Source organism: Brassica napus, chromosome A9 (genome assembly GCF_020379485.1).
Source record: "Brassica napus cultivar Da-Ae chromosome A9, Da-Ae, whole genome shotgun sequence".
Taxonomy (NCBI): Eukaryota; Viridiplantae; Streptophyta; class Magnoliopsida; order Brassicales; family Brassicaceae; genus Brassica; species Brassica napus.
This window is the reverse complement of record NC_063442.1, coordinates 8,255,617-8,278,672: the sequence shown is the minus strand read 5'-3', so window position 1 is coordinate 8,278,672 and position 23,056 is coordinate 8,255,617. Positions and strand designations below refer to the sequence as shown.

The 23,056-nt window shown below is 35.2% G+C and overlaps 2 protein-coding genes across 3 annotated transcripts; one reads left to right on the top strand and one right to left on the bottom strand.

Annotated features, from left to right (window-relative positions):
- The first annotated feature begins 6,543 nt into the window (after positions 1-6,543).
- Positions 6,544-8,753, top strand: LOC106368975 (phosphatidylinositol 4-kinase gamma 2). 2 transcript variants are annotated; one of them, XM_013809065.3, is made up of 3 exons: positions 6,544-6,832; positions 7,182-8,174; positions 8,255-8,753. In XM_013809065.3, exons 1-3 carry the CDS (start codon positions 6,692-6,694, stop codon positions 8,630-8,632), a joined length of 1,512 nt encoding a protein of 503 aa, XP_013664519.2. In that variant the 5' UTR covers positions 6,544-6,691; the 3' UTR covers positions 8,633-8,753. The 2 variants fall into 2 exon arrangements, with proteins under 2 accessions (XP_013664519.2, XP_048595681.1); XM_048739724.1 differs by having other exon boundaries at positions 6,544-6,841; positions 7,191-8,174.
- A 186-nt stretch (positions 8,754-8,939) lies between these two features.
- On the bottom strand, positions 8,940-9,791 carry BNAC09G11020D. The gene has a single exon (XM_013809066.3). It carries the CDS (start codon positions 9,520-9,522, stop codon positions 9,181-9,183), a length of 342 nt encoding a protein of 113 aa, XP_013664520.3. The 5' UTR covers positions 9,523-9,791; the 3' UTR covers positions 8,940-9,180.
- Positions 9,792-23,056: the final 13,265 nt, after the last annotated feature.

The window sequence follows — 23,056 nt, the reverse complement described above, 5'->3', positions numbered from 1 at the left end:
ACCGAGCTGTTTAGCGAACATGCGGTTGACAAGTCGCTGGTACGTCGCACCGGCGTTCTTCAGCCCGAAGGGCATTACTTTGTAGCAGTAAGTTCCTCGATCGGTTATGAACGACGTCTTCTCTCGATCATCAGGATGCATCATGATCTGGTTGTATCCCGAGAAAGCGTCCATAAACGTGAGCATTTCATTGCCGGCAGTTGATTCGACAAGCCTATCGATGTTCGGAAGCGGGTAGCTGTCTTTTGGGCAGGCTTTGTTGAGGTCGGTAAAATCGACGCACATGTGCCACTTGCCGTTTTTCTTCTTGACAACCACCGGGTTAGCGAGCCATTCCGGGTAACGAACTTCTGCTATCGAGCCCGCGCTTAGTAAGCGCTCGACTTCCTCAACAACTGCTTTGGATCTTTCGGGACCCAACTTTCGTCTCTTCTGTCGGATGGGCTTAATATTTGGGTCTACGTTTAACTCGTGAGTCGTAATGGACGGATCGATTCCCTGCATGTCAGTCATCGACCAAGCAAAGGTAGACAAGTTTTGCTTCAGGAAATCCGTGATATCTCTTTGCATCTCGTCTGATAGATAAGCGCCTACTCGTAGCACTTTACTTGGATCTAATTCGTCGACTGGGACTTCGAGCACCTCTTCTTTTTGTGGGCAGATCTTGCTTATAGGCGGGGAGATCGAGTTGACCAGCGACTGAGATCGCTGCAGTTTGACCGTGGCGATTAAGAGATCTCGTGCGGCCCGTTGATCTCCTCTCACTGTCTTAATCGTACCGTCCATTCCCGGGAATTTGACGCACTGATGGTACGTTGATGCGATCGCTCGCATGGAGTATAACCATGGGGTGCCTAGTATCACGTGGTAGGGAGTCTTGGTGCTGACTACCGAGAACTTGACCATCCGAGCTACTCCCTCTGCTTGTACCGAGAGACGGATTGTTCCCATGATTACTTCGGAAGAGCCGTTAAAGCCGGTGAGAGTCCTGGAAGACGGTTTCACGTCTTTTAGGTCGATTCCCATTTTTACGAGAGTTTCGTGAAAAATGATATCGACCGAGCTGCCAGTATCGATCAGCACTTTGGTGACGTCGTACTTATCGATAGCCAAAACGACGAGAAGAGGATCGTTGTGAGGAAAATTTACTCCGAGGAGGTCTTCAGTTGAGAAGGAGATTGGAAGATCAGTTGGGAACTTCTGCGGCCAGCGCTGCGAAGTGTCCACCATTCGTCGGTGATCTTTGACCGCTCGTACGGAATCCCCGCAAGGTGGAGATCCTCCCATAATCACGTTGATCCGCGGAATGACACTCGATTTCTTCATGGTGAGGAGAGCTCGGAGGTCTTCGCTTTCTTTCGGCGACCCGACTTTTTTGTCGTTCAGCTTTGCACGCAGATCGCCGACTCGCGCGTTAAGCTGATCTCGTAAATCGACGATAGGACTACCGTCCGTAGTTGCCAGTGAAGATCCTGGGCTCAGCGCATGCTTAGTTCTTTTAGCGTTGAGCTCGACTCGGAGATCGGAAGATCCGGGAGTCTTGTCATTCGTTGAAGTGGTCTTTCGTTTGAGGAGTACACGTAAGTCCAACGGGTCGAGGGCTTCCTCGAGATCGCTCTCTTCGTCTGATGAGGACTCTGGTTGGGCGCGAATAACTTCAATCCTTTGTCTGGCTGCTGGTGGATCTTCGTCAGCTGAGGTGTCACCACCGTCGTCTTGATGTGGGGTTTGCTCGGCGACCTTTGGCTTTTGGTCGTCTTGACGCGGTTTTGCTTGATTTTTTCGCTGATTCTTCCTGTCCTTGTTTCTGCTCCAACTGTTCTCGCTTTTTGGCTTCGGAGGAGGGATCTTAATTTCACCGCTTTCAAGTGAGGAGAGGAATTGCGCAAAAAGTGTTTTGCACTCCGAAGTGTCGTGACCTTTTACACCGTGGAGTTTGCGTGATTTAGTAAGCCCTGGTGGGGTTCGGGAAGATCCTGCTGCCGAATCGACCTGGGCGACCTGGGCGACCGTGGCTGGTGCTGTTTCTCGGCGGGATTCACTTGGAGGATCAGTTTCCCGATGAAAGGTGTTCAACTTCTTCCCGTTTTCGTCGACGACGTAAAGGAGGCTGTTCTTACGGTTGTTTTTGTCACTTGGAGCATGTTGACGAGGTTCGACGTGAGCTGTGGCAGCGTTTTTAGGCGCTGATTGCTTCGCCGAGTTGTGCTTGCTTAAGATGGCTTTAGTGTCTTCTTCCATACGAATGAAGTTGTGAGAACGAGCAACGGCATCTTGCAACGTCGTGGCGGTGCATCGATAGAGATCTTCTCGGAACTTACATTCCACAAGGAGATTGTTCCTCAAGGCATCGACTGCGATGTGGTCTGGGATGTTGATTCTTGACACGACCGATTTAAACCGTTCCATGTAATCACGAAGATTCTGGTCCTTCGTTTGCTTGAGGTTCCAGAGAGTCGAAGCCGTTGCTTCACGTTTGGTGAACATGATGTAAGTCTTGAGAAACGCCGAGGAGAGCTCTTTGAAGCTTCTAATTGAATTCTCTTCGAGTCCCGAGAACCAGGTTAAGGCTTGCTCGTTGAGTGTTTCAATGAAAAGTTGGCAGTATCCCGCGTCTCTTTCATCGGGGGCAAGTCTGGCTCTCGCTACCGCAATATTAAAAGCTATCAAATGCTCGACGGGATCTCCTCCTGGTTTGTATTCCGGGAGACGCAACTTGTCCATCTTTCGGAGTTTAACCTCCGTCAGTTCCTCGGTGAAAGGAGTACGCGATGTTGATGCGATGACGCTGTCAATCTCGGGTACTGCGCTCGTTGCTTGGTGGATCCTCGAACTCATTTGTTGGAAATTTAGTTTAAGCTCAGCGATTTCTCGGACCGTCGATGGATCTGACGTCATAGGAAGAGCCTCGGCGACGAGGGTTTCCGCGAGTTGAAGAGTAGGATCGACTGGGTTCGTCGTTCATCCTTCGGCCGGAGTAGGGGGGTTTGTATTAAAGAGGTAACGACGGAGCGGTTGGGAGTTGCCGGTGGGGGCGCTAAGAGCAGCGACAATGGCGGCGAGCTGATCATTCGTCGTCTTCTGAACTTCTTCTTGATGAGCAAGTCGGGCTATGACTGAACTCATTAACTCCGACGAGAGGAGGGGAGGAGGCGGAGGAGGCATGAGCGCCGGCTCCTCTCCTGAGGTATCTGGGTTCGTACCTCCGGTGGTCATATCGGTCTAGAAACGCTGGGTCTGTTCTGCCCCACGGTGGGCGCCAATTGTTTAAGGTGAGTTTGGTCTCGGGTGAAGTAAACAATACTAAAAATGGGTCGAACAGAGGCGTTTATTAGATTTCGAGATGATGTTACAAAGGTGGAGAAAGTAAAAGCAAGCCGGAGCTCGTGAGAGCTTAAACCGGAAAAGTACAAATAGCAAAGAGATGATTGTACGGATGATAAACCCTAATCTCGCCGCTAAGTTTGTGTAGCTAAGTGTCGATGCCTTTCTCCTTTGCTTTCCTCTCCTTTTATACTCTGTTCGATTACCTTAACCTAATCTCCTTTTACCGATTGGGCCTTGTCGGCCCTTCGGGCCTGACTAGGAGATGCTCGCTCTGAGCCGCTTAGTCGATCAGTCCTGCTCCGTTTGCTCTCTGCTTCGACTAACAGCATTCCCTGGCTAAGTCGAAGCCTCGAGAATCGGCTTCCGAGCCGACGTCGACTCGGTTTGCTGGATTGGGCCCTTTGTTCGATGGGCTTTGTGGATGGGTTAAATCCATCCCCAACACGGAGGCGTCTCGGTCCAGTCTGTCCCAGAACATTTATCAGCTGGCCAAGTGGTGTCCAAATGTCACACTAGAATTTTGCCAACTGATATTTCCCACATGACACTTGATGAACCTCACTGTCAATGGTCTTAAGGTTGAACAATGATTTCCAATGCAAAAAGTTTTGAGTCTGAACAGTAAGCGCCCAGAAGCAGGAAGTCTGGAGATGGTGATGGTGCCATGCCACCTATAGAGACCCACTTTCCGAAAACAACAACCTGATGTGTTGATATGTCGTAAACACATGGTGAGTTTACATGTAGAAAAGTGCTTTAACCCCTATCCATCCTATGTCTTTGCAAGCAAACTTTGTCCCAATAGACTTTTGTGAAAACCCAACCCTCAGCTTTACCTGGCCAGAGAAAGCGATGACAGAGAGCCTCAAATCTTTTTATGCATCCTTTTGGTAGGATGAATGTAGTGATTCAAAACAGCAGTGCATGAGATAACATAGGATACTAACTGGAGACACCAAGCGAAAGACAAGGAACGAGCTGACCAAATCTGAAAGCTCTTTGAGATTTTGTCTAGTAGAAGAGAATATTTAGAGATCCTCAACTTTAGGTGCATAAGAAGCAGGCCAAGATAACGAATGGGGAAAGAACCAACTGGGAAATCATAATATCTGATGTCATATGTTTCTTGTTGGTTCAGTTCAGTCCCGCAAAGAAAAGTCATTTTTCTTTTGGTTAATAATAATATTAAGCCTCAACCACGAAGTGAAGTCGTCAAGAGTCTCACTAATTCCATGAAGTAATCTGTTGCAACCATCAAAGAACACCAATAGCAAACATGAGGTAGATGTTAACGAGCGCTAAGAATTTTGGAGAAGACCTTCATAACCAGCACAAACAGATATGGAGATAAGGGGTCTTCCTGCCTAAGACGAAGTCCCACCCACCTTACGCTATCAAATGCTTTGCGGAGGTCCACCTTTAGCATTGCTCTTGGTGTATGTTTGTGTGATTATATTCTTGTACCAATTCAGTTGATAGCAACATATTTTCAGCCAATAATATTCCCGACATAAAAGATGATTGTGAATGTGTGTTTATACCATGTCAAACTGTTTCTGATGTGTTTATTCACTCAATCGACTTGAGTATTTATACAACACTAGATATAGACTATAGTCCTAAATATTAGGAGATAACTTTTGAAGAAAATCTGCTTTGATATCTTCAGGCGAAAAATCCTTTTGAAGAAAATCTTTGAACATTTGAAATCCAACAAATCAGATGTCTTCCTGCTCAAATAAAGAAGCTGATAGATTTTCACCTAGAAGATTCAAAAAGTAATTTGGACAGTATTTATGATTTGTATCTTGAAATAACATACTCTATCCCATCATGCCCATTAATAAGCAGGTGGAAATGGCAAGAATTGCAACCACCTTCTCTTAACCAAGTGATTCTAGAGCGCTGATAGAGGAACGAGAGTTCAGCCTTTGCAAGGATCTCTAGTCTCTGCTGTGCATCATACTCTACTTTAGCCAAAAGAGGGGATTGTGAGTTTAGGAGATATGTTTGAATAAGTCTGAGGTTATCCCTCATAATCTGAGCAGTGTTGTTGTAAAACATTCGCCCATATTCGTAAGTTACAATTACTTGTACCGATACAGTCTGTCATACAGATTAGCCCATTTCAAATTTTGATTACACGTAACGGTAACTGGGTGAACAACGGCTATAGGAGGAGGAGCCAGTATAGAGCAGCGTCGGCCCCACAAGCCGTGTTGAAGTTATCGTTGTACGTGTGGCCCATTGTGCTTGAATTGTAAATTACACTAATTTTTCAAGTTGTTTTCTTGTGTTCATGTACCATCATCGACATTTATATTAAATATACGTCAGCTCATATTTTACTGTCAGATCAAAGCCACCGGCCATGTTTGGACGTTTCCGGCAACTCAAATTCACATAATGTTTTTCTAAATAACATATAAGCCTCTCTTTTCTTTAGATGCAATTAATGTGATTAAAAAAGTTAATCTGCTTAAGAGTTCATTTTCTTACGAACGGCAAATAAAATAAAATGTTATATGTATCATTTGTGAACTGGTCAGTGGATCTTTTGGAAAGAAACGTCAAATCTGTAGTGTTTCATGTTATCATCTCATGACACATTTTCTTTTAAACCTTCAGGTTCAGGTACACCTCCCTCAGAAGAAACATTCACATTATTGAATTTTATTAAAAAGTTATATTATAAACTAAATTAATTAAAAAAAAATGTGACATCCTGATAGTATATAATAAGATATATATAATATATCGTGGTAACAATTTCGTTAACATATTTTGTTATAAGTGTATTAAATAAGTCAAAGCAATCAAATGAAGCTTGTGATGAGAAGATACAGACACAGAAAGATGATACCAGGAACCTGCATAATTAATCATCAATTTTCAATGGAAAGAGGACCAGACATGTGCAACGGCAATAATCTTGGTTTACGACCTGTTCGAGTTTATGGAAAGTTAAATATTCCAGTAATTAGGTTCATCTAGCCCTCCTCCCCAAATGAATAAAATAATTATATCACTTGTTTAGTTTTTCTTACAAGAGAATCACAGGTGGCAAGCTTTGATTGCATGGATGAGACAAAAGAAAGCTTCCGTCAGTTTGATGACGGTAAAGATTAACTCCGTTCATATGGAACAGACGGTCGTTAGTGTAAGACTAACGGCGGTAATTTACAAAAAGGAATCAGGCCGATGAGCGCGTCTATTTAAAAAAAAAAAAGTAAGAGCTGAGCTGCCCACAGGTTGTGGTTAAGAGATTGATGATCGATTGTCAATTTCATTTCCCCATCTTGATAGTTGGCGTTGAAGAGGAGAATCATCATTATGAATTGATTAGGCTTTAGTCACACCAACCATGCCTTTGCTCATCCACCACTCTGATTCCATTTCCGACGTCAAACTTAGGATCAAGACCATTTGTCATAGGATTCGTATAACAAGACAGAAGTTAGTCTTCACTACTCGAGAGCTCGCCAGGTACGCTTCGCGTGCCAAGGACTATGGACAGGGCCGGCTCAACACTGTTAGGGGCCCTAGGGCAAAAAAAAAAATTTTACTCTCTAAAATTTATATAGAGATAATGTTTAAAATATTTTTAAAATTTAATCAATAATATTTTGTATATTTTGTAATGAAAATAAAACTATATATATATATATATATATATATATATATATCAAATAATTTTGGGCCCTTTTCAATTTTATTTATTGTATTTATAATTATTTTTATATATAAAAATATAGATTTATAAAAAATTAGGCCCCTTATTTATCATTACACGGGGAACACGGACTCGGACCCGGGGCGGTCGCACCGCTTGTCCCCCCTTGTAAGCTGGCCCTGACTATGGAGTCACCGTCACTGGTGGTAGTGTCTTGCATTTGGTGCTAAAGAAGCTCTATGATCCTCTCCTTGTCTCTCTCATCACCACTTCCGGTCAAGTCTTTTACTTTCATGTGGATCTCCGTAAGAACGTTGGGTATCTCAAGAAACGCATCTCCAAAGAAGGTAATAAAGGGTTTCCTGATGTTGATGATCAAGAGATCTTCTTTAGAGGGGAGAAGCTTGATGATAACAGAGTCTTAGGTGGGATTTGCAAAGATGGAAACTCTGTAATCCACTTGCTGCTTAAGAAGACCGTGAAAGAAGCTATTGTTGAAGATGCTGGTAAAGACTTCTTGTTAGAACCTCTGCTTCTCAATCCCGCAGTGAAGTTGCCTCAGGTTATTGAGGATATGATTGACCGCACGGTTGATGGGTTAAAGAAAGGTAATCCACCTGTGAGAACAGCTGAAGGAACGGGAGGAACATACTTGATGCAAGATTCTTCAGGTCTGAGCTACGTGTCTGTCTTCAAGCCTATGGACGAGGAACCCATGGCTGTGAACAATCCTCAGCAGCTTCCTTTGTCATCTGACGGTCAGGGACTGAAGAGAGGTACTAGAGTGGGAGAAGGAGCTATTAGAGAAGTTGCAGCTTATTTGTTAGATCATCCTAAAAGCGGATCCAAATCACAAGTTGAGGGTTTTGCTGGTGTGCCACCGACCGCTATGGTCAGAAGCTTTCAAAAAGTGTATAATAACCCAAAGGGAGTCGACAGTTGTAGTACAAAAAATGCCAAAGTTGGTTCTTTGCAAATGTTCATGAAGAACGATGGGAGCTGCGAAGACATTGGCCCTGGAGCTTTTCCTGTGGAACAAGTGCATAAGATAAGCGTCTTTGATATCAGAATGGCAAACGCTGACCGACATGCCGGAAACATATTGACCGGGAAAGGCGAAGACGGCAGAACCGTTCTAATCCCCATTGATCATGGCTACTGCTTGCCAGAGAATGTAAGTATTAATCTTCATCATTGACCTTCCAAGTATTTTAGAAGTGAAACTAAGTTAGATATTGAAATGGTTCTCTGCAGTTTGAAGATTGCACATTCGAGTGGCTTTACTGGCCGCAAGCAAAAGTCCCCTTTTCTGAAGCCACTCTTGACTACATAAACTCGCTAGACGCTGAACAAGACATTGCGCTTTTGCGACTCAACGGTTGGGACGTCCCTGAAGCTGTCTCACGCACGCTGCGTATCTCCACGATGCTTCTTAAGAAAGGCGTTGAGAGAAACCTAACGCCATATCAAATTGGAAGCATGATGTGCAGAGAAACGGTCAACAAAGACTCTGCGATTGAAGAGATAGTGCGAGAAGCTCATAACTCAGTGTTACCTGCTTCAAGCGAGGCTACGTTCCTTGAAGCTGTCTCTATGGCCATGGAACGTCGTCTGGATGAGCTAATTAAGTAAACTTTTTAAAGTACATAGTAAAGTATGGTGTTCTTGTATGTATCAATGTATGTTTATGATTGAAAAAAACGTTGATCTCTTCATGGATAATTTTTTCTTCCATGAAAGAAGCCTTTAAGCTTTTGTGTTTGTTAATTCCTCTAAAGCTTAATAAATAAAACGTTGCGGAGATGAGGACTGGTAAGATGCGCATTCAGTTCCATACCCTTCTCGAATCATGGCTCCCTCAACCATATGAGCTAGCTAAACCCCCTATATTTGATCTTTATCATAATCATTAAAATGTATAATAATTAAACAGTCAGGATTTAACCAATGCATTAATATATTTTCTTGATAGATCAAAACATCTGATTATATTTTGTTCGAGATCGACCCCGATCCTAGTTTAACAAATAAACAAATATTCCTACGTACCTATTAATATGAAGTGATACAAAAATGTTACGGATCACCGTATTTAACACAATGCTTTACATCCCCATGATAATATATACTAGCTAGTCACCCCTATTATCATAGATCATATATGTAGCATCACCAGCCTCTCATCTATCCATCTCTTGAACTTCGGGGCACTCCATGATGCTCTCTAAAGACGGTTCCCACGACGGTGATGATGAAAACGATGATGATGCTTTTATGATCATCTTCTCTAGCTCTACCATAACATCTTTGGTCATCATCAAGTTCCCATCGTCATTCTTATTCATCTGAAGCAAAAACATATCCAATTCATGTCTTGTAAGCACTATCTTCACCTTCATTCCACCGTGACCATCTTCATCACCATCAAGTCTGAAAGACTCTTTTGCATTTTCTCTTACCTCTGTCTTCCCTTCTTCTACTTCTCCTTCTCCTTCCCTACATCTCTCCATGCAGTTCCCCATTATTACCAAATTATAAAAAGTAAAAAAATATGACAAAATCACAAGAAAATAAAGAAGACTTGATTTGCTTCTCTTTTTCTTTGATAATAAGTGATTGCCAATGAGTGTGAAAACACATGTATATATAGATGCTCAAATAGTTTTATAGGATCAAATCTTAGTTTAATACGATCAAATCTTTTTTGATGATTTTCTTTCAAAAGCCTTTGAACTTTCCCAACGACTCTCATATTATTATTCTGAGTGACAAAGACATATTTGTGAATTTGAAATGGTAAATATTAAATAGCATTTCTAAGTTTTTAAACTATATGGTTTATATGGTATGGAGTCTAAATATTTGCTTTTCCAAATATAAAATATAAAATATAAAATATAAAATATAAAATATAAAATATAAAATATAAAATATAAAATATAAAATATAAAATATAAAATATAAAATATAAAATATAAAATATAAAATATAAAATATAAAATATAAAATATAAAATATAAAATATAAAATATAAAATATAAAATATAAAATATAAAATATAAAATATAAAATATACACTTTTAGAGTATTTTAGTTGAATAATTCTCACAAAAAGACAACCATTAGGTTAATGTCGACATCAACCGTTCGGACCATGTTGCCCGACAAAGTCACGGACACATGCAAAGACTCTTGAGAAGCAGCTTTTTAAAAAATCTAAAAGAATTCATATTAGATAAAGACCGAAAATAAAAACCGAAATTTTCTTTTAGATAAAGATTTTTATTTTAACACCGAAAAGAATTGTTTTAAGCACACTATGCAATGTAAGAATAAGTAAAACAAAAACAAAAATGTAAGAATAAGTAATTCAAAGTCATGGACTTCTTTATGTGTTTGGATGTTCTTGAAAATTTCCGATCACGTGCACGGACCAAATGTGAACACAAATATATCCTCCTCCGAAATTTACAATGCATAAAGGCTGATCACTAAAAAGAGGAAAAAAAATGAATTAGTTGTTATATGGACAAGTTGCCTATAAATTTAGAATTTGGCAATTTAAAAAAAAAAAAAAAATTTAGAATTTGGATGTTTTTGCAAATTTCTATATTACAAACCACATTCTTGTTCTCTTGAGAAGAAAAAAAATATATTCAAAAATCGTTCTCATAGCTTACCGGAAATTAATGGAATGTGGGGGAGACAGGTTCCAGGTTTTAGGTATGACTTTCAGGACATCTTGAGAAATTATTCAATAGACTGATGTTAACGTCCCTAATGTTATACGTGTAAAGTAAACTTCACAGAAGTAGTCAACAGAAAATGTAAAAAAACTTACTTTCCTATTGGTTATACCTTCTGTACGCATTACCGGCTTTCAGAACTGTAAAAGAAACATTCGTCTTAGTCTTCAAATTTATAAATTTCAGTATGTATGAATCATTGGTATCTAATTATATTTATTGTGCGTTTGATTCTCAAACTGTTAATTGTTTTAAATTCTATAAAGTATAAACTTCATATCCTAGCTATCTAACATTACATTTTGTTTGAAACGTGGTCTTTGAGTGGCAAACACACACGCCTTATCTCTTTCTCTCTATTTTTAATCACTGTTCGCCAAGGGGGGAACACACTACAGTTTACGACGCCCTCATATGAGTTAGTAGAGATCTCCCCGGTCCGAGTTCTCCTTTTCATCTGTCTCGACTGTCAAGATCAGTGGCGAACGCAAGTGAGGAGCAGGCCCGTTCCTTCTATAAGGCACATAAAGCATTTGTTTTAGGCCACAAAATACAAGTGCGATTAGAAGACCACATTTTTCAAAATATTTGTTTGGTTTAATGGTGAAGTAATCCAAAAAGTAATCCAAAATTTGACCTTTTGGCTACTAGTTCGAACCTTTCTCTATCAAAATTCCTAAGTATTTTCACTTATTGTAACAACCTGCTCCGTGGGAACTACTTGTTCCGTGGATTCTATATTGGCCCTGCAGAGCACCGATCCTAACCCATCACATGTAAGTCTTCACTGACTCTCCCATGTAGGTTATTGGTGCGATTAATGTTACTCGAACCCAAAATCCCATCCTTTAACAACACTCTCACATGACGAATTATCACCAATTGATTATTTTTGCAACACAAATTTTTGTATCGGAGGCCACATTTTTTTTCAGGCTTTAAGCCTCCCAAAAGTATGGGACGGCATTGGTGAGGAGCAACGGGGTCACGTGCCCCCATCTATTTTTTTCTTTTCCTTCAGTAATTACTATCAATACAAGAAATGCTCTCTAATTCTACAATTAGACATAATAAAATAAGAACGTGTGCCCCTATCTAAATATGATTCTGCAACCGCCCCTGGTCAAGATGTACAGGTTTTTCAGCAGCTTGAAGCGGCAAGGGACTCTTCAGGCTTCAGCAACTCACGGCAGTTAGGGTTTCCGAGTTGGATCTTCGTTTGAAGCCAGGGTGTGGCCGTGGGATAGTATAATACGACGGTTCTAATTGTTAGCCTTGGACACTCCATACTCCGTGAAGTCCATGTTGTCACCGGAGTTGGAAACTTACTTTTCCAATCTTTTTTCACACAATTTTTTCTTTTTTCTACTTATTGATTGCTGGAGATGGGTTTTGCACCCCTATCAATGTCCGGCCTGGTCTCAAGAAAAATTCATTCAAGTTAAAAGTCCAAAAGACAAAATAAGCCTCGTTCGCAAAAATTTGAAAAGATGAAGAAAAACGTTTAACGCTCGCGCCTATATTTAGGATAGGCGTGCTGACCGGTCAAAAAGTATATATGATACAGTCATTTACATTTAATACTTTGAGAGGTGAGCTAACCCCAGAATATTTGCACCATATGATCTCATCACATGGTGCAAATTCTCAAGGTCCCACATTTTTTATGATTTTTTTCTATTTTGGGCCCTTTTTTAGTTTTTATATAGCAAGGGTTCAATTTTAAATTTTAGTTACTGGTCTTAGAAAGAAAAAAATAATATGGCACATGGCCCTTTTATTTCTTGAGTTTGAGCCTGGATCTCATCACAAAAGACGACGAGCAATCTTTTGTCTTATTCCAGCCATATTTGGCTAAAAAAAGACATTAGCTGACCAAACAAATGACCGACTTTTTCTCTCTCAAGCGAATAAAGAATAGAAATAACTTAGCAATCTCAATACTATCTTGTAAGAGCGAACTTGGTTCAAGTAACAAACTCGCCTCACATTTGTAACCTTTCTTTATTTCGATTTACTTCTAATATAAACGAGTATTTCGACCAACTTTGTCCTTTTATCAGAGCCGTGCAAAGAACTTCTGATGCCATAAGCCAAATAAAACTATATTTACAATTTTCTAATAAACTTTTATATATGCAATATAATTATATAATACAAATACGGGTTGTGAAATAATTTTAATGAAACATTAACCTAAATTTGTTTATGTTTTATTTATAAATGATAACATTAATATATAAATACAAGTTTTAATATGAATAGTATTGATTTATGATTAATATTATTTTAGAATAAATAATAATCGATGAACTGAAACTAATCCCAAAATATTAATAGTGATCTAGACTTAAGAATAAAATTATTTTCTTAAAATATAAGTAAAATTTATTAATATTCAAATATAATACGGGGATTTTAATTAGTATTTACAAATCTGAAAGATTTTTCTCAGATTCAGGTTATTGTAATTGTAACAAGGAAATTATTTCAAATCCGTCAAAATTTATTTTAAAAACAGATCCATTAGTAAATCTGTATGAGTAACACATGATTGAATTAGGATATATAAATTTTACAACCAATAATACATGATATTAACTTGGATATTAAAATTAGAAAAGTAATAACACTAGATTTAATTTGGAATTTCAAATCCATGAAAATACATAAACAAATAACCCCCATTTAGTTTACAAACATAAAAATAATATATATATAAAAAATAGAAATAAAATAAAGTAAAATTTTCATTTTGAATAAACATATGATTACAACTGCAACTAATTGTTTTATAAATTTAAGTTATGACTTTAGAAATGGTTTAGAAAATGATAATAACCTTGGTCCAAATTAGAAAACTTATTTAAAGGGTGTTTTACCAATGAGCCATATAAAAATTTTATGTGTGTATGCCCTTACATTTTACATCAAAAAATGATGCCCTAAACCAAGGTTTCAAAATTTGTTTACTAGGCACGGCTCTGCCTTTAATCATTTCTTAGTCACAATCCCGAACACTATAGAGATCGAATATGAATCACAATAAAGAATAACTCTCTTTATTAACTTGAGAAACTAACTCAAAATTCAAGCACACAATCAATCTCTAAAATCCTTAAGTTATGAAACATGTTTGCATCTACTTATATAGAGGTATTATTTCTCCTAATCCTAATAGGTAATATAGTTTAGATAACTCCTAAACATAATTTCTAATTCCATAACTCGGTAGGATTAGGATAAGCTTGTATCTCAAGCAATCTTCAAGCTTAATGCAACATTCTCCCCCTTAATATTGAAGTCTTCTACCACTACATCTTGAACTCCAATGAGATCTCTCATCTCCTTGAACTTGATTCTTCCAAGTGCCTTTGTCAAGATAACCGCCTTCTGTTCGTGTCCTGGAACGTGTTGCACTTCTATAAGTCCTTTCTCTACGTTCTCCCTTATGAAATGATATCAAGTATGAATGTGCTTACTTCTTCCATGAAACACATGGTTCCTTGTCAAAGAAATTGCTGACTGATTATCAATCCTGATAATCACTTTCTCACCCGATTCACCCATAATCTCGACAAGCAAATCTTGTAGCCATATGGCTTGCCTAGCTGCCTCTGTCCCAGCCATGAACTCAGCTTCGCACGAAGATAGAGCCATTGTCTCCTGTTTTTGGGAGCACCATGTAATAGGACTGTTACCAATGTAGAACATGTGCCCGGTGGTGCTCCTACCATCATCTTCATCAACGTTATGACTACTATCACTATATCTTACTATCCTCATAAGCTTCGAGTTACTGTATGAAACGTGATGCCATAAGTCATGGTGACCTGTAGATACCTCAAATATTGCTTCATAGCTTCTCCATGTGACTCTCTTAGCGTATGCATGTACCTGCTCAAGACGCCGACACTATATGTCACATCTGGTCGTGTATGAAGCAAGTAGTGAAGGCATCCGACGTTCCTTCTATAGTTTGTTGCATCAATCTCCTTATCATGGTCTGCCTTCGACATCTTAAGCCATGCTTCCATCGGTGTGTGACACGAATTACAACTTTTCATCCCGGCTTCTTCCAAGATTCTCAAAGCATAGAGTCTTTGGTTCAACGTTATACCTCCCTCATGCTGTTGAACCTCGATTCCGGCAAAACATCCATTTCATATGCAATATATTGTGATATGTTTAATTCATATCTAATTTATATGATTGTGCAAAAACATATTTATACTTTCAAAAATTTCAAATGACATACATGTTATTTATTTTTTCGGAGAAAACATTCAGTCGTCATATCACATGTCATATCATCTAATTTTACTGACCTAGATGTTATGTCAGCTATTTTTGTTGAGGAAAATGTCGCATGTGCAGTAATATTTTTTAAAACAAAATAGTTATTTTGTAAAAAAAATGTAAAATTTTATAAATTTTTATTATTTAGTAGAATAAACAAAAATTAATTAAATAATAAAATGTTAATCTTATATAAGAGATATATTTTTTATATATTTTGATCCTACCACAATATCGTCTGTATAAGAGTTATATATGTGTTATAATGATTCAAAAGCAGTGCTAGTGTTGCAGTCGTATTACCCTCAGATTAATCATGGTTATGTTGTTTAAATTTAACGAGTTTAGAGTAACATATCATAAATTTTTAATCTATTAAAACAAAATTGTTCGCATGATTACACAACCGATCTAAGAATTTCTATACAAACACATAACCAAGATTAACATAAGAGTAACTGAACTGATAGGATCAAAACATTATGATGAATATATCTCTTATATAAGATTACAATTTTATTATTTAATAAGTTTTGTTAATTTACTAAATAAATAAAATTTATAAACATTTACATTTTCTAAAAAGCTATTTTTTATAAAACAAAAACTATTTTTATTTATTTTATTTTTAACAAAACTTTTGTACATGTAGTATTCTCATTAGTAAAATTAACTGACGTAACATCCACGTTTACAAAATTATATGATATGGCAAATGATATCGTGACTAATGTATGATTTTGCCAAAAAAATAAACAACTGTTATTTAATTTTAAAAGAATGTAAGTATATTTTTACACGGTCGTATAAACTGAGTATAAATTAAACATATGGCGATATACTAGAGATATGAAATAGTCGTTTTCTCGTGCCAGGACATAAGCGTAGTCTATTTCTCCAACCAAAAGTGAGTCTAGTGGGTTACAATGTAATTTATGGGCCTACACTAAAGCCTTTCTTCTTTGTGCAACGCTAAAGCCTAAATTGCGGAAGAAACGTAACTTATCCCTCATTTCTTAAGCTTAGAGCCGAGTATTAATTAAGCAATCTAAGAAGAGAACTCTGACCCCAACTTTACTTACAATGTTTGTTTTCTAAATGGCTGTAAAACGAGTGTTCAAAAAAAAAAAATGGCTGTAAAACGCAACGAAGGCCGAGTAGAAGTTTAGAACTACTTCATATACTTTGGGAGGAGTATATTCGACTATACTCATTTCTTTGATCGTTGGAGCCGTTATTGATAATAATTGTGTATATTTTGAATAATGATGTCCTTTTGTTGAGCATAATAATTTCGCATTCTCCCCATTTACTGACCTCTACTTTGTACTCTTATACCCGATATACCCATTAAAAGGGGGTTATAATCAGATAAAGAAAATGGCAAACCAATTCGATATTATATTTTGTAAATGTAGTAAGAATCTTTACAGGTAGTGAACAAAAAAGAAAAGAAAAATTGTGGTTTTGAAACATTCAACAGAAAAGGGCGACTTTTACTTGTTCCTTGAAAACAAAGGCACAGAAGTCTTATCTACATAAGAAGAATTCAAAGTCAAGGGTAATAAAATTCAGATGAAGACGCGCTAAAACGACTAAAAATAAGCCGTTGTACCAGTCTCGGTCGCCTATTAAATAAAGGAAATTAATAGTGTGACGAAATCAACAACACGTAACTATCATATACTTACTATATGGTCTTCTCCGTGGTACGGATTTACGCGTTCAAGCATCTCGTTATCTTGGTAGAAATATTTTTATTTCCAGCAATGTTGTCCACACAAAAAAATGACGAAATCATCTATCTGAACTGCGAAACAATTACGGTATGATTCTAATAGTAACAAAAACATATAGATACATAGATATATATAAAGAGTTTTGTTATTATATACTAACGGCGGTGCGGTTTGTAAACATTTAGATGAGCACGTGAAATTAACTTTTACCTATTAAAAAAGGAAATAAAATCAAATCTGGACCATCAGATGATAATGAATCATGGAAACAAAGTTTGGTGACTTATTAAACATAAATAGAAAGCTTTATAAACAAAGCGATAACGTATATAAGTGTTGAGGATTGGTTAGCTACTCTCCTATCTTTCAAATCTACTTTCCCCACTATAAGTTTATAACATTACTCAGACACGAATTTTAAATTTTATCTATTTAAAATCGGAATAACAACATGCGGGACAACTGAAAAACAACTACGGTGGTGTAGTCGTAATAGTAACAAAAACATATATATAAGTTTATGTAGAGATTTTTGTTACTATTCAATGTGATGCATTATGGGCGTTTGTAAACATTAAGAGCCTTAAAGCATCTACATCAGCGAACAGGGAAGGCGCGATTCCCTATAGTATTATTTTGATTTTTTTCTTTTTCTATTTGTTTAAAAAAATATATATAGTCAAATTAATAGTGGGCCGCCACGTGTTGTGGAATCCGCGAAACAGTGATGAACCCGTATCACTGCAGAGAGTTCACGCAACCTGGGTTCACAAAATATGGATTATTATAATAATTTTTTTTTGGGAACTGTGTGAATTTGGGCTTTAATCCCCTAACGAAGGTGCTCTTAGATTCATCCTATTTAGAATCTACCACATTTAAACCTCAAACAGGTTTAGGCTTATTTGGTTTTAAGATATATTATTATTCATTTAGACCATGAATATTACATTGACCCACTTAAATCTATTTAAAATGATATGTGATTTTTAAAAAAATATTATTTATAATGCAAAACTATTGAAATAAAATATCTAAAAATAAAATTATAAGAATTATTTAAAGAGAGTTTTTGAAAAAACGTTTAAGTTAATTTATTTTTTTAATGAAAATTTGAGTAAAGTAATTTAAAAAAAAAATCGGAAAGCCAATATTTTGTTTAAAAAAAGTTAGAAATTATTTTTGAAAAAGTGTATATATATATATATATATTAAAATATTCAATTATGAAAATATATTTAATTAAACATGTTAATAGGATCTTCGTCAATTTTAGATAAAATCTCGTTTAATAAATAGATCTTAATAGCACTGCTTATTTAAAACTCGTTAAACTAAATATATCTAAATAAACATTTATTTATATCAAAAGTCCATCATAAACCTGATAAAACCCTCATTTTAACATCCTAATCATGATATTGCATCTACATCATTAAGGTATATGTTTTCTTTACTTGATCTCATGCCGCTTCCACACCATTTGTTCTTTCTTTCTTTTTCTTTACCCTGAATTTTGGTAGACACACATTTTTAATTTAGTTATGGTTAGCCACTATGTATGGTCTTTTTTATTTGTTGATAATTTTTAAATGTCAAATGGCCCCTATAATATTCGATAGCAATACGAAAGTCAAATCTTAATACTATAAGCAACAAACGATCTTGCGCTTGTGTGCTGCCAAAAGAACCTGGTAATTAAATAATATATAACCAGTTTAGAGGTCGTCTGTGTCACTAGAAATAAGATAGAATTTCTAATCAATTGCTATTATGACCATACAAGTTTGAAACCTGTGAAGATCTTAATCGGTAATCTTGCAAGTACCAATGCGCAGATATCATCTGTCAATGAATCCATCTTCTGTCTTAATTTTATTCAGTTGCACTTTTAGCATTAGTGTTCTTCTTTGTTGCTATGAATTTTCTAAATCATCAAATTTATAGGAGTTTCTTTGTTTAAATGGGGGGAGATATCATTAGATCTTCTATTAATATCTTTCTAATATACTTTAAGCTAACATTTTTATCTTAGATATATTTTTATATTAGTGAAGATATTTAAAGCAACTCCAGAAAAGAGATTTGGTGACAAATGAATGTGATACTTTTCCAAAATAAAAGAATACAATGGTTGTGATGACAAATTAATTTAAATTAAATATTAAAATTATAGATGTGATGACAAATGGGGTAAAAATTCTAAAAACACTACCATTTATAGGATCTAAATAATCTTTTTAAAAATACTAGAGATTTTTTCCGCGCTTCGCGCGGATTGTGTCTTATAAATTTATTTTATTTATAATATTATTTGTCGGTTTTTTTTTACATTAACTTCTTGTTTTTCTAATGTTAGTTTTTCTTAATTTAAATTTATATGTTTATAATTTTTCATTTTTCTTGTTGTAGATGGAGAATTATATTTTTTATTGATGGTTTTTTGTATGTGACATAAACTTTTTAAAATAATGTTATATATAGTACGATTAACACATTAAAAAAGAGAAACATATTCAGGCACATTTTACACAGGTTTTATATGCATAATTTTAAACATTATATATGTATATATTTTAAGTTTGAAACATGTAAATGCTTTTTAAAGCTAAATACTTGTTCTGAGTTTACATAATTTATCGAAAGTTTTATCTCTTTTTAAATTCAAATCACAGAAAAAATATATCAAAAAGTCAGTATAGATGGGGTTTTTGGGCTTTTAAATCAACACTGAAAAAATTACATGAATCAGATAACAACAGTTTTATAAACAACTGGATAAAATTTGACCGAGCCAAAGATTTTCACACAATATGTTCTTTCTTCTTCAAATTGCGAAGAACCTATAGGCACAAGAAAAAAAAATTTTGTTTTCACTTATATAACATTTTTTCTCCTTTACACATGGAGTTTATTACACTGTTATAAGCAATGGAGAACTCTATTCATATAAAATTCACATCTATGCATTTTGACAAAGAAGAATTTTAGCCATCTTTAGTTTCAGAATGAACCAACTTCAGTCATATACACTATATTTTCTCTATGATTCAAATCTTACGATTTTAATATATGTGCAGATTTCCATGTGAAAAAACACGCACGCCATCTATCATTCAACCTATTACTTTTTCCAAAGTAAACACTATAATCCTTGTTTGGTTAGCTCCACAAATTAATCTCTTTGGATCAGTTTACTAAAAAATATAGATACTAATGTCAGAAAAGAATATAAACACTATCAACAACAAATATTGGCACAAGACTATTTGGTTCAAGGAACATATTCTACGTAATACGTTTATATCATGGCTGGCTTTGCGGAGAAGACTGCCAACCAAGGATCGCTTTAGGCGTTGGGGGTTAAATGTCTCAGGAACATGCGTCCTTTGTAATCTGGAAATAGAGACTCACCATCATCTCTTCCTGGAGTGCTCTTTCACTCGCTTGATATGGGAGCCTTTTGCTGCTGAAGTTTGGATTTCTCCTCCGGCTGATCTACACTCTGTTGCAGCCTGGATCAATCAACCTCGCGTCAACGCAGATACGCATGCTACTCCAGTCATCAAGCTCTACTTTCAGTCAGTCATCTACCTGCTGTGGAAAGAGCGTAATGCTCGTGTGTTCACAGCTGTCTCCTCACCTTCATCAGTCATCCTTGCCTCTCTCGACCGTATGATGCGTGACCGTCTCCTCTCTTACCCGACAAGTTCTTCTTTCTCCTCTTCTCTACTTCTTTTTATCTTTCTTGTATAAAACTTCCTTAAGACTTTTTTTACCTTGAGTTGTTGTTGGTTGTTTTTGTTTCTTTGCTGTAATAAGTTGTTTAAAAACAACAGTGTAACCTTTCAAAAAATGATAATCTTAACATCTTACAAAAAAAACAACAAATATTGACTTATTTATGTGAATATATATTTTATTTTAAATCATTATAGTGGACGAAAAAAGCACCATAATTTGTATAACAAATTTTCTTAGATTCACGTCATCATACTCACCATTTTACCATTTTAATTACATAATTTTACATGAGCTTCTTCACCCTCCCCGGTTATTTTCCCTTTAATTATAACTACAGTATAAAGTTATAAACTATATATATTATAAATTAATAATTTATTTACCCTTGAAGTCTAACGATTAAAAATAGAACATAATTCAATATAGATATATGATTCTACTAATAAATTAGTAGTTACAAATTTAAAATTTTTAGAAATATCAAAAGTTGTATGTTAGTTAATTATCTTCTAAATGACATTTATTTCTAATTCTTTCTGGATGAGAATATTTTGGCTGAGGTGGATAGTCCCAAAAGCCTTGAATTTAGTCCCTTTTATATAGCCTGGATCAATCAACCTCGCGTCAACGCAGATACGCATGCTACTCCAGTCATCAAGCTCTACTTTCGGTCAGCCATCTACCTGCTGTGGAAAGAGCGTAATGCTCGTGTGTTCACAGCTGTCTCCTCACCTTCATTAGTCATCCTTGCCTCTCTCGACCGTATGATGCTGACCGTCTCCTCTCTTACCCGGCAAGTTCTTCTTTCTCCTCTTCTCTACTTCTTTTTATCTTTCTTGTATAAAACTTCCTTAAGGTTTTTTTTACCTTGAGTTGTTGTTGGTTGTTTTTGTTTCCTTGCTGTAATATGTTGTTTAAAAACAACAGTGTAACCTTTCAAAAAATGATAATCTTAACATCTTACAAAAAAAAAACAACAAATATTGACTTATTTATGTGAATATATATTTTATTTTAAATCATTATAGTGGACGAAGAAATCACCTTAATTTGTATAACAAATTTTCTTAGATTCACGTTATCATACTCACCATTTTACCATTTTAATTACATAATTTTACATGAGCTTCTTCACCTTCCCCGGTTATTTTCTTTTTATTTATAACTACAATATAAAGTTATAAACTATATATATTATAAATTAATAATTTATTTACCCTTGAAGTCTAACGATTAAAAATAGAACATAATTCAATATAGATATATGATTCTATTAATAAATTAGTAGTTACAAATTTGATTATTAATTTACCCTTGAAGTCTAACGATTAAAAATAGAACATAATTCAATATACATATATGATTCTATTAATAAATTAGTAGTTACAAATTTGAAATTTTTAGAAATATCAAAAGTTGTATGTTAGTTAATTATCTTCTAAATGACATTTATTTTTAATTCTTTTTGGATGAGAATATTTTGGCTGAAGTGGATAGTCCCAAAAGCTTTGAATTTAGTCCCTTTTATATAGTAGGATATCCTATAACATATAGGGGAGAACACAAATCAAATATTTGGGGTTTTTGAAAATATTCCCGATCTCGATTCGATTTGATCCATAGCTAACACTGAATATCTACAAATTTTTATATTTTAACCAAGTATCTGATTGGATCGGTACAAATAAAATAAAAACAAAATAAATCAAAAATAATATATAATAATAATAATTTAATAAAAAATAGAATTTATTCACGTTTTCAAACTTTAATGACTAAAATAATCAATATAATAAATAAAATAATATAAAAATTCTATAACATATAAAAATTCTATAGTTTATATATATATATATATATATATATATATATATATTTTTTTTTTTTTTTAATAATATATAACATATCAGATCAAATCTGATATTTATGATTAAAAATATATGTATTTGTGATTTATTTCGTTTCTTACGAATATTGCATATAATTATTTGTTTTACTTCATAGAATTATAGATATTCAGATTTTTTTGTTTGAATTGAAACAAATAACAAATCATATCAAAAGTTACTGGCATTTTGTCTAGCCCTAGTAATATAGTAAAACTAACTTAAACCACTTCTATTTCTTTTTCTGATATAGAAATTACTGTTTTCCTCTATATTTAGAGCATAGATAACATTATTTTATTATATAGATATAGTATTTACAAAATGGTCTTTCAGTTCTTTTTTTAATTATGAATAAAAATAAATAATTTATAGAAACACACAACTTTTATATAAATGAAATCATACTTTCTATTTACATGATAATCTTTTTTAAATAACTCTCTAGTTTACATAATATCATAATTTTATGAAAATCTTTTATAAATTAAAATAAATGGGCTTAAGTTTCAAATTTCACCAAATAAAATGTATTATCTGTAAAATAAAGAAGAATATATCAAAGTATTTATTTTAGAGAAAAAATAGAAGAATACATTAGAGATAAACATATCTCCATTATAGTATTCTATTATTTTTGAA